The 13,525-nt window shown below is 37.8% G+C and overlaps 1 protein-coding gene across 2 annotated transcripts in view; it reads right to left on the reverse strand.

The window, feature by feature from the left end:
- The window catches only part of DEPDC1B (DEP domain containing 1B), a 278,101-nt gene that overhangs the window by 227,718 nt on the left and 36,858 nt on the right, over positions 1-13,525 (reverse strand). For both annotated transcript variants that reach the window (XM_082382374.1, XM_082382375.1), the window contains exon 3: positions 3,867-4,002. In XM_082382374.1, the coding sequence (XP_082238500.1) occupies positions 3,867-4,002 (136 nt within the window). The remainder of the gene's footprint in view (positions 1-3,866; positions 4,003-13,525) is intronic.

A 13,525-nucleotide genomic window follows, 5' to 3' on the forward strand; every position in this document is an offset into this window, starting at 1 on the left:
CTTTCTTTGCATGGACTGCAGAGTAATAAAGTATGACTCAAAGATCAGGTCATATCATAAATGAATATTCAAGAATTGCAAAAGAGCTATGGCAATAAGCATGACATTAGCTATTTTTCCCTGTGGGAGTTCCAACTAATCAGTGAAGTAGCAGTAAAATAAAATTTCATTAATTCAAATTAATTAATATCGAGGAATATCTATGCAAATTCACACACTGTCCAAATTAAGTGATTGTTAAAAATAACATTAAAGTCTATCACTTTCAAGAATTCTGTTTTTTATAAGGAAAGATCAAATAAGTACAATGTTAGATAGCAGGCCCCAGATCTTAGGCATCTGAAGAAGGCAGGGAAAAAAAGAGCTCCACAAGGACAGCTGGAGATGGCCGGGAAGAAAAACTAAAGCCCAGAGAGGTTAAGTAATTTGCTCAAAGTCACACAGCTTTAACGCTTCAACATTCTTCGCACCTCCCTTCTCACATTTAGGCTACTAGACAGAAATCTTAAAACTTCCTTTTGGTAATCACAGAGAGGAACTATGAATTTTTAAAGGCAAAACATATAAGAAATCACCTACAAAGGGTTTTTATAATAGTTTTTCACAGAAGTGTCATTATAGAAAATATCTTATTAATTGGAAAAAATGAACTGGAAAGTTGTTTTTTGATGTGGTTTTTGGTTTCGTTTTTGGAGAATTACTGAACTACAAAAGAAACTTGAAGCTCACATGGATTTGTGACTTTTTTTTTTTTAAAGTATCCAAATTAGGTGTTCTCTTTTAAAGGCAGGAATATCAGTTGTTGCATTTGCCTAGCAAATTCACTTCTAAAAGTTATCTTAAAGAAATACTCAAAAAGAAATACTCAACTATTTATCTGTAAAGATACTGTTCATTGCATTGTTTACACACATACTGAAACATGGTACATATCTAACAGTAAAGAACTGGATAAATAGGGCTTCCCTGGTGGCGCAGTGGTTGAGAATCTGCCTGCCAATGCAGGGGACACGGGTTCGAGCCCTGGTCTGGGAAGATCCCACATGCCGCGGAGCAACCAGGCCCGTGAGCCACAATTACTGAGCCTGCGCGTCTGGAGCCCGTGCTCCGCAACAAGAGAGGCCGCGATAGTGAGAGGCCCGCGCACCGCGATGAAGAGTGGCCCCCACTTGCCACAACTAGAGAAAGCCCTTGCACAGAAACGAAGACCCAACACAGCCATAAATAAATAAATAAATAAATAAATAAATAAATAAAAAGACTTAAAAAAAAAAGAACTGGATAAATAAACCATAATCCTTTATAGACATGATACAGATATTAAAAATGATGTTGAATGTTGAATAACATGAAAAAATGGACACAATACACTGTTCTAAGTGAAGAATATAGGCTACCAAAACAGCACAGCACGATCTCATTTTGTTGTTAAAAACATGCGTGGAAAAAATAAAACACAACAAAAACGTTAATATTAATTCTCTCTGGATGATATTATGAGTAATTTTTTTTTCTTTTGTCTCTACCTATGAACAATTCTGTTAATAACAGCAATAGCAGTTAACAGTTTCTGAAAACCTGTGTGTCAGGCACCTTCTAAACACTTTATAGATAGGAAGTCACTTGATTTTCATAATGACCTTACCCCAGGGGGGTGTTTTCATCCCACTTTCACCAAAAAGAAAACTGAGACACAGACACAGTGAATAAAACAGAGAAACAAGATCACACAGCTAGTAAATGAAGGAGCCAAGATTCAAATCCAGCAGTCTGTCTCCAGAGCTCACACTTGTACTCTCCACATTACACTGCCCCTCAGCAAACACAACAAATCATTTTATTTGCCTCAGTTCATTTTATTTTATAAAATGGCTAGGCAAGAGAGAGGGTAGGACAGAACAAAAACAAAAACGAACAAGCAAAGTGGAGGCAGAGATACAAAGAGGCAAAGTAAGATAGAAGAAATGAATACGAGCTCAGGTCCTTTAAGAAAGATGGACTGTTTCTCTATTGACTACTAACCTCATCAACCTAAAACCTGCATAAGGCCCAACTGGGGAAACAGATCCTGCTCTGCCATTCTTCCTCTGGACAGTCCTCTTCCTCCGGACAGCCCAAGCTTTAGAGGAACTGTAGCAAGTAAGGAGCTCAAACCTCCACCACTTGATTTAGGGGGAAGTACAAGAAAAGGCAAGAGCAACATTATCAGAAATATACACACAGACGACCAGTGACATGACAAGCTGTGGGGGAAATGCTTGATGAATCTGAGACACTGGTATACCACCACTTCAGAGCTGATGAAAAATTAGAAACTGAAAACAGAAGAGAGAAGAGAGACGACACTGTCTTCTTCATTGGTGCATGAAAGTGTGCTAATGAGCAGCTGGTCTTCCTAAAGGTTCACAGAACCAAAAAGAACAAAAAAGGGAAGTTATTATATCGATGACATAAATACACATTAGTTTAATATGGGATTTTACCTCTTTTGTATAAACAATACTAGATGACATTATAATGAAAAAATGGCTGTTGAATAACCACTCTACTGATGGGGTCATATTAGGTGTTTAAACACAAATGTTAAAAAAAATGAACCTGATTTCATGGAGCTGATATTTTAACTTTCTTAAGTACAGGAACTATCAGCTAGACCTTAATTAAGTTCTCCTCATTAGTAATGAATTAAATAGTCCTCAAATACCCTTTGTACTCACTCTTTCAGAGTAGTTCCACTTTGTTTTCTAATAATCTATCGTCGTATTGAATACTTCACTAGACTATGAGCCCTTTTGGAGGAAAAACCGTATTACATACAACTGCATCTGTAGAACCTGGCAGGACGCATGGCGCACAGTAGACAATCAACAAATCTTTGTTGAATGAATGTTAATGACTTTCAAATACGACCTCTTATCTAAGTTCCAGAGCTTTTATCTCCACCTGCCTGTTAGATACTTCCATTTAATACAACCCACCTTTCTCATCAAATATATTTAAAACTACATTCATCACTGTCCCTGACAAATCTGCAAGTTCATATGGAGTCCCCATTTCTGTCACTAGTGCCACTCTTTTTCTTAAATTATTTTTGATAAAGCTTAAGCTGCTTAATTATTCTCTCCAAACTGAGATACAATATAACCTCTTTTAAAAAATTTTTTTTTCTTTTCAATCACATCGCCTAAAAATGTTTACAACATATCTTTGCAAACGTATGAACTGGACATCCAGTCCTATAAGACTAGATTAACTTAAAACATTGGTGTTAGTACAATTCTTAAAAACTGCCGTATAAAATTTTTGTCTGCATTTTATTTTTTAGCATTATGGCAATCTTAATAGTTTTCTACTGAGGATATTTCAAGGAAAAAGTACACCCCAAAAAAGGTAGTTTATTCTACAATGTGCTTAGGTTTCCCAAAACTAGCAGAACCTACCTTTGTTCATATTGTGTCAGGACTCACTCCACAATCTTCCATGCCCCAAACTTCACACTTTCAACTGGTAATAATTATAACAAAGTTCAGGAAGAGAAGAGAAGGAGGGAGAAGAGAAAAATTATAGAATAGAAAGGAAAAGGAAATTATAAGGGAGTTTTAAGAGAAAACTGCTCAGTCTAAACATATGAAAACAGCTACCGTATATTCAGTCATAGTGTCAATAGGCAAGAGTGAAAAAATGCAAAAGCCAATCTTCCTGTGTTACTAGTCTCTCAGCTATTAACGGATAAGATATTGTTTTAAAGTGCTTTCAGACCACTGTTTCCAAGGGACCGACAGAAAAACTGGACTAAGCCTGATGGTTCACAGACTATTTCTTATCTTTCCCTCTGCTAGTCCTCCAGCTTCTATAATGGCACTTACCATCACAACTGGCCTCACTGGGATATTCTCTTGTGAGGTGCCTGGTGGGGGATCATTCCATTCTGGAAATTTAATAACATCCTTTTGATATGGGGGCCTCTTTGGATATGGTCTCAGGGGTGAGGAAGGAGGAAATCTAAAAACCAAAAAGAAAATATTATTGCAGTCAGTGGGAAACACAGATATTTTAACAACAGTCCCCACTTCTTTTATCCTTGAGAGTTTATATAACTCCAAACTTCAGGTAATGAATTCATACTTAAATCATTACATACGGCTAATAGTACCCAACAATGTATGATTTTTTAAAAGCATTCATTCGGCCACAGCTGATGAGCCTCTTGCAGGGCACGCAGACCCCCCACCTTTTCCTCGTCTTCTTGGCCAGGTTGGCTCCGCCAGCTCCCCGCAAGGGGGACGAGGAGGAGGAGGAATGATTCTGCAGGCAGCCTGCCAGATTGGCAATTTGAAGCACACTGTCTGTACAGCTGCTGAGTTCACTGTGGGGGAGTGAAGGGCTGTCATAAAGATGACTCCTGGAGCCGTGTGGCTGACAGGCTCTTGGTGCTCTGGCCGGGTGTCAGGCCTGAGCCTCTGAGGTGGGAGAGCCGAGCTCAGGACACTGGTCCACCAGAGACCTCCCGGCCCCACGTAGTATCAAACGGCAAAAGCTCTCCCAGAGATCTCCATCACAACACTAAGACCCAGCTCCACTCAACGACCAGCAAGCTACAGTGCTGGACACCCTATGCCAAACAACTAGCAAGACAGGAACACAACCCCACCCATGAGCAGAGAGGCTGCCTAAAATCATAATAAATTCACAGACACCCCAAAACACACCACTGGACGTGGTCCTGCCCACCAGAAAGACAAGATCCAGCCTCGTCCACCAAAACACAGGCACCAGTCTCCTCCACCAGGAAGCCTACACAACCCACTGAACCAACTTTACCCAATGGGAGCAGACACCAAAAACAACGGGAACTAAGAACCTGCAGCCTGCAAAAAGGAGACCCCAAACACAGTAAGTTAAGCAAAATGAGAAGACAGAGAAATACACAGATGCTCCAGATTAAGGAGCAAGGTAAAAACCCACCTGACCAAACAAATGAAGAGGACATAGGCAGTCTACCTGAAAAAGAATTCAGAGTAATGATAGTAAAGATGATCCAAAATCTTGGAAATAGAATGGAGAAAATACAAGAAACGTTTAACAAGGAACTAGAAGAACTAAAGAGCAAAAAAACAATGATGAACAACACAATAAATGAAATTAAAAATTCTCTAGAAAGAATCAATAGCAGAATAACTGAGGCAGAAGAACGGATAAGTGACCTGGAAGATAAAATAGTGGAAATAATTACCGCAGAGCAGAATAAAGAAAAAAGAATGAAAAGAATTAAGGACAATCTCAGAGACTTCTGGGACAACATTAAACGCACCAACATTCGAATTATAGGGGTCCCAGAAGAAGAAGAGGAAAAAAAAGTGACTGAGAAAATACTTGAAGAGATTATAGTTGAAAACTTCCTTAACATGGGAAAGGAAATAGTCAAATCAAGTCCAGGAAGCACAGACAGTCCCATACAGGATAAATCCAAGGAGAAACAAGCCAAGACACATATTAATCAAACTATCAAAAATTAAATACAAAAAAATATTAAAAGCATCAAGGGAAAAGCAACAAATAACATACAAGGGAATCCACATAAGGCTAACAGCGGATCTTTCAGCAGAAACTCTGCAAGCCAGAAGGGAGTAGCAGGACATAATTAAAGTAATGAAAGGGAAAAACCTACAACCAAGATTACTCTACCCAGCAAGGATCTCATTCAGATTCGATGGAGAAATTAAAACCTTTACAGACAATCAGAAGCTAAGAGAATTCAGCAACACCAAACCAGCTTTACAACAAATGCTAAAGGAACTTCTCTAGGCAGGAAACACAAGAGAAGGAAAAGACCTACAATAACAAACCCAAAACAATTAAGAAAATGGTAATAGGAACATACATATTGATAATTACCTTAATTGTAAATGGATTAAATGCTCCAACCAAAAGACACTGTCTGGCTGAATGGATACAAAAAAAAGACCCGTAAATATGCTGTCTACAAGAGACCCACTTCAGACCTAGGGACACATACAGACTGAAAGTGAGGGGATGGAAAAAGATATTCCATGCAAATGCAAATCACAAGAAAGCTGGAGTAGCAATTCTCATATCAGACAAAACAGACTTTAAAATAAAGACTAGTACAAGAGACAAAGAAGGATACTACATAATGATCAAGGGATCAATCCAACAAAAAAGAGATAAAATTGTAAATATTTATGCACCCAACATAGGAGCACCTCAATACGTAAGGCAAATGCTAACAGCCATAAAAGGGGAAATCGACAATAACACAATAGGAAGAAGGGACTTTAACACCCCACTTTCACCAATGGACAGATCATCCAAAATGAAAATAAATAAGGAAACACAAGCTTTAAATGATACATTAAACAGATGGACTTAACCTATATTTATTGGACATTCCATCCAAAAACAGCAGATTACACTTTTTTCTCACGTGCTCATGGAATATTCTCCAGGATAGATCATATATTGAGTCACAAAAAAGCCTTGGTAAATTTAGGAAAATTGAAATCGTATCAAGTAACTTTTCTGACCACAATGCTATGAGACTAGATATCAATTACAGGAAAAATTCTGTAAAAAATACAAACACATGGAGGCTAAACCATACACTACTTAATAACCAAGAGATCACTGAAGAAATCAAAGAGGAAATCGAAAAATACCTAGAAACAAATGACAATAAAAACATGACGACCCAAAACCTATGGGATGCAGCAAAAGCAGTTCTAAGAGGGAAGCTGACAGCAATACAATCTTACCTCAAGAAACAAGAAACATCTCAAACAAACAACCTAACCTTATACCTAAAGCAATTAGAGAAAGAAGAACAAAAAAACCCCAAAGTTAGCAGAAGGAAAGAAAGCATAAAGATCAGATCAGAAATAAATGAAAAAGAAATGAAGGAAACAATAACAAAGATCAATAAAACTAAAAGCTGGTTCTTTGAGCACATAAAAAAAATTGATAAACCATTAGCCAGACTCATCAAGAAAAAAAGGGAGAAGACTCAAATCAATAGAATTAGAAATAAAAAAGGAGAAGTAACAACTGACACTGCAGAAATACAAAGGACCATGAGCGATTACTACAAGCCAAAAAGTTATTATATGCCAATAAAATGCAAAACCTGGAAGAAACGGAAAAATTCTTAGAAAAGCACAACCTTCCGAGACTGAACCAGGAAGAAATATAAAATATATACAGACCAATCACAAGCACTAAAATTGAAACTGTGATTAAAAATCTTCCAACAAACAAAAGCCCAGGACCAGATGGCTTCACTGGAGAATAATATCAAACATTTAGAGAAGAGCTAACACCTATCCTTCTCAAAGTCTTCCAAAATATGGCAGAAGGAGGAACACTCCCAAACTCATTCTACGAGGCCACCATCACCCTGATACCAGAAGCAGACAAAGATGTCACAAAGAAAGAAAACTACAGGCTAATATCACTGATGAACATAGATGCAAAAATCCTCAACAAAATACTGGCCAACAGAATCAAACAGCACATTAAAAAGATCATACACCATGATCAAGTGGGGTTTATCCCAGGAATGCAAGGATTCTTCAATATACGCAAATCAATCAATGTGATAAACCACACTAACAAATTGAAGGAGAAAAACCACATGATCATCTCAATAGATGCAGAAAAAGCTTTTGACATAATTCAACACCCATTTATGATAAAAACCCTCCAGAAAGTAGGCATAGAGGGAAGTTACTTCAATATAATAAAGGCCATATATGACAGACCCACAGCAAACATCGTTCTCAATGGTGAAAAACTGAAACCATTTCCACTAAGATCAGGAACAAGACAAGGTTGCCCACTCTCACCACTATTATTCAACATAGTTTTGGAAGTGTTAGCCACAGCAATCAGAGAAGAAAAAGAAATAAAAGGAATCCAAATTGGAAAAGAAGAAGTAAAGCTGTCACTGTTTGCAGATGACATGATACTATACATAGCGAATCCTAAAGACGCTACCAGAAAACTCCTAGAGCTAATCAATGAATTTGGTAAAGTAGCAGGATACAAAATTAATGCACCGAAGTCTCTTGCATTCCTATACACAAATGATAAAATGTTTGAAAGAGAAATTTAGGAAACACTCCCATTTACCATTGCAACAAAACGAATAAAATACTTAGGAATAAACCTACCTAAGGAGACAAAAGATCTGTCTGAAGAAAACTATAAGACACTGATGAAAGAAATTAAAGAGGATACAAACAGATGGAGAGATGTACCATGTTCTTGGATTGGAAGAATCAACATTGTGAAAATGAATATACTATCCAAAGCAATCTACAGATTCAATGCAATCCCTATCGAATTACCAATGGCATTTTTCACAGAACTAGAACAAAAAATTTCACAATTTGTATGGAAACACAAAAGACCCCGAATAGCCAAAGCAAGCTTGAGAAAGAAAAACAGAGCTGGAGGAATCAGGCTCCCGGACTTCAGGCTATACTACAAAGCTACAGTAATCAAGACAGTATGGTACTGGCACAAAAACAGAAATATAGATCAATGGAACAGGATAGAAAGCCCAGAGATAAACCCACACACATATGGTCACCTTATCTTTGATAAAGGAGGCAAGCATATACAGTGGAGAAAAGAGAGCCTCTTCAATAAGTGGTGCTGGGAAAACTGGACAGCTACATGTAAAAGAATGAAATTAGAACACTCCCTAACACCATACACAAAAATAAACTCAAAATGGATTAAAAACCTATATGTAAGGCCAGACACTATCAAACTCTTAGAGGAAAACATAGGCAGAACACTCTATGACATAAATCACAGCAAGATCCTTTTTGACCCATCTCCTAGAGAAATGGAAATAAAAATAAAAATAAACAAATGGGACCTAATGAAACTTCAAAGCTTTTGCACAGCAAAGGAAACCATAAACAAGACGAAAAGACAACCCTCAGAATGGGGGAAAATATTTGCAAATGAAGCAATTGACAAAGGATTAATCTCCAAAATTTACAAGCAGCTCATGCAGCTCAATATCAAAAAAACATAAAACCCAATCCTAAAATGGGCAGAAGACCGAAATAGACATTTCTCCAAAGAAGATATACAGATTGCCAACAAACACATGAAAGGATGCTCAACATCACTAATCATTAGAGAAATGCAAATCAAAACTACAATGAGGTATCACCTCACACCGGTCAAAATGGCCATCATGAAAAAATCTACAAACAATAAATGCTGGAGAGGGTGTGGAGAAAGGGGAACCCTCTTGCACTGTTGGTGGGAATGTAAATTGATGCAGCCAGTATGGAGAACAGTATGGAGGTTTCTCAGAAAACTAAAAATAGAACTAGCATACAACCCAGCAATCCCACTAATGCACATATACCCTGAGAAAACCATAATTCAAAAAGTCATGTACCACAATGTTCACTGCAGCTCTATTTACAATAGCCATGACATGCAAGCAACCTAAGTGTCCATCGACAGATGAATGGATAAAGAAGATGTGGCACATATATACAATGGAATGTTACTCAGCCATAAAAAGAAACGAAATTGAGTTATTTATAGTGAGGTGGATGGACCTAGAGACTGTCATGCAGAGTGAAGTAAGTCAGAAAGAGAAAAACAAATACCATATGCTAACACATATATATGGAATTTAAAAAAAAAAAAAGGGTTCTGAAGTACCTAAGGGCAGGACAGGAATAAAGACACAGATGTAGAGCATGGACTTGAGGACACAGGAAGGGGGAAGGGTAAGCTGGGACAAAGTGAGAGAGTGGCATGGACATATATACACTACCAAATGTAAAATAGATAGCTAGTGGGAAGCAGCCACAAAGCACAGGGAGATCAGCTCGGTGCTTTGTGTCCACCTAGAGGGGTGGGATAGGGAGGGTGGGAGGGAGATGAAAGAGGGAGGAAATATGGGGATATATGCATATGTATAGCTGATACACTTTGTTATATAGCAGAAACTAACACACAATTTTAAAGCAATTATACTCCAATAAAGACGTTAAAGAAGTAAAAAAATTTTTTTTTTAATTTTTTAAATAAAAACATCTGTTCATTATGCCCATTAAATAACATTTATGAAGAAAAACAGGAATCAAACATGTGATGTAGTTTTAAATAAATAAATAAATAAACCTTGGTCTGTCACTTGATTTTCATGATTAAACATGCTCTTAATGGGATACAAGGGTAAGCCATTTCTTTCACCCAGCTCAAAATCCTTACTGCTTCATAACTCCTGCTGAAACTTTTAGGTGGTAAGTATGCAAATAGAAATTATTGACAGATAAATCTTCAGTAATACTTGTTGAGGAAACTAACATTAGCACAAAAATCATTTGGCCTAAAATTCATTTCCATAACTATTTCTAATAAAGATTAATCCTCCTCTCCTTGAATATCCAACACCTCACAATGAGACTGAAGCTTCAGTCTAAAAATCCATCTCGGAGGAGATATAAAGCTTCCCAATATCCTTATTCTGCCCTTTTATACTCCTTTCTGTTTTTATTCCCCCTGGGAATCAACATCATCATTCCTTGGATGAATACATAGAAGTCTAAAGAACAATAGAGGTAATTAAATACATATTTTTCTCAGAGCATCTTTTTCCGTTAGCTTGCTAGAGAAGGATATATTGCATTGCACTGAAAAAGCAATGCAAGAACTCTAGTTCTTAAAGTTGACATAGGGACTTCCCTGGTGGTCCAGTGGTTAAGAATCCGCCTTCCAATGCAGGGGATGCGAGATCAATGCCTGGTCGGGGAACTAAGATCCCACATGCTGCGGGGCAACTAAGCCCACACACCACAACTACTGAGGCACACAAGCCACAACTAGAGAGCCTGCATGCTGCAACTACAGAACCCTCATGCCACAACTAGAGAGCCCACACACTGCAACTACTGAGCCCGCGCACCACAACTAGAGACATGCCCACACACCACAACTGAGAGCCCACGCGCCGCAAAGAAAGATCCCACATGCCACAACAAAGATCCTGAGTGCTGCAAATAAGACCCAATGCAGCCAAAAATAAAATAAAATAAATTAAAAAGTAGACATAGAAGTTAGTAGGTAATGACTTTTTCTCTTCATTTTTTCTTTATTTAAGCCGAAATAAAGGCTTAAAATCTTGTCCATGATATCCACAAAAAAATAATCCAAATAAACTATAAAGATCTTATTCATAAGGCAACTGCAGAAATAAAGAATTTTAAAATGTCTACTGTTTACAAGGAAAGTTTGTATTGAGGTGAATCAGAAGAATCATAAATAATAAGAGAACTATGGAGAAACATTTCAAAAACAGTCACAATAGACTTCAAAAAGGATGACTAACAGAGAGAAGTTGAGCTTCATCTTCTCTGAAAAGAACATCCAATAACTGCACTTTACTTGAAAAGTCAGTTTTGAGTCAGTAAGAAAAAAAAGAGGTCTTGAAATCGTTAAATCAAATTAAGGATAAATAAACTGAAAGACAGCTTAAATTTCTGGTACTCAAGTTACCAACGCAGGTATTTCCAAATGATTCCAGTGAAAGTTATCCTACTTTGTAAGTAAAGGCTGGCTTACCAAAGTCCAATCCTATTTCTTAGAAGCCAACAATCACAGCAAAAGTCCTATTTCCAGCCAAAGTATAGCATGTGTATGCACACACATGCACACACATACACACTCACTCGCATACACACATACACTCTCACATTCACATATACAATATTGCATATAATTTCAGGAATTCACAGACCACCCACCTCTCAATCCTTTCAAAATTAAACATAATCCCTACCCCCACCCCATCACTAATACCCACTGCTTACTTCTTTTCCCCATTCCTTCAACTATAGTGTGAAAAGTATGGACCTGAGTTCCAGCCTTGGCTCTCTCACAAACTGTTTGTCCTTTGCAAAGTGAAAGCGTCTCTAAATCATAGCTTTTTTACTTGTTAAATGAAGGGATTAAATTGGATGATCCATAAATTTCCTCCTAGGTTCAAAATATGTTTCCTGTATTCCCATACCCAGAAACAAGTAATATCTTCCAAAGACCAAAGCAGAATATCTTATGTGGAGAACTGTGATTGATGAGATACTAGGGAGTCACTTTCTTCCTCTGCCCCGATGAGATGAGGTCTGTGCTGTAACATCTGCAGCTGTCAGTACTGATGCGGTATCTTCACAGCCGACTGGCAACCTGACCTGAGATGAAATGCAGAAGAGCTCCCTCTAGAGGACCACCTGTATTTCGTGCATTGACAGTGTTCAATTTCTAACGTTTTAATCATGTCATCTCTATTCCAAATGTCACATTTTTCACTTAGGGGAATTAAGGCCCAAAAGAGGAACACAACTTATTAAAAGCCCAGCAGCTACCTGGCCAAGAGAGCAAATCTTGCACAAAAGATTTGCAAGCTCTTTAATAAGAAAATTATAAAGTTTTATTAAAAGGCATCAAAGAACTAAATTGATAGAGATATCATGTTAGTGAATAAGAAGATTCAATATCATAAAATATCAATTTTCATCATGAAGATATATAGTTACAACGAAATTCCAGTCAACATATAAAGTTTTCCATGACACAAGATAAACTGATTCTAAAATTTATACGGAAATGCAAGGGACCAAATATAATCAAGACATTCTTAAAGAAGAAAAGCAAAGTGAGGTGACTTACTGTACCAGCTATTAAGCTAAATAAGATAATACGGTAGGATGATACTGGTGGCATGGACCATGATTCCTCAACTCAGAATTATTGACATTTGCGCTGTATAATTCTTTGTCGTGGGAGGCAGTTCTGCACACTGTGCAGATCCACTAGATGCTAGCAGCATGTTCTCCCAAGCGTGACAACCAAAAATGTCTCCAAATATTGTCCCCTGCAGAATGGCCCCCAGTTGTAAACCATGAGTAAAAACAGGCAATCTAAAACAAATACACACATGTTTAGAAACCTGATTTATGACAGAACAGACATTACAGATCAATGAAAAAGTACAGACTGTTCAATAAAGAATTCTGATCCAACTGGTTATCCATTTGGGAACAGTGATATTGCATCCCTGTGGCAGACTGCACTTCCAAAGATGTTTTGCAACATTATCTCCCACCTACACGTGCTTCTGCAACGTGATCTTGCCACTACCCCAACAAGAGGTAGAGTGTATCTGAGTTAGGGTGAGCCCTCTCTAACTGACTTGATAAATAGAAGATGGCAGAAGTGACAGTGTGGCAGTTCTGGGCACTAGCCTTTAACTAGCCTGAAACTTTCTTCCTGCCTCTTGGAACTCTTGCTCTTGTATCATTCATTCTTGCAAAGCTCCCTCTTGGAAACCAGTCATCACGTAAGAAGTGCAACTACCCTGAGCCCAGCATGCTGTGAGATGCCTGAGCAACAGGAAGAGGCCCTAGAAGATGAGACCCTGCATGGAAAGAAATTGAGGTCAAGGAGCACCAAAGTTCCAGACTTGTGGATGAAG

Source organism: Balaenoptera borealis, assembly GCF_965194805.1.
Source record: "Balaenoptera borealis genome assembly, chromosome: 2".
Taxonomy (NCBI): Eukaryota; Metazoa; Chordata; class Mammalia; order Artiodactyla; family Balaenopteridae; genus Balaenoptera; species Balaenoptera borealis.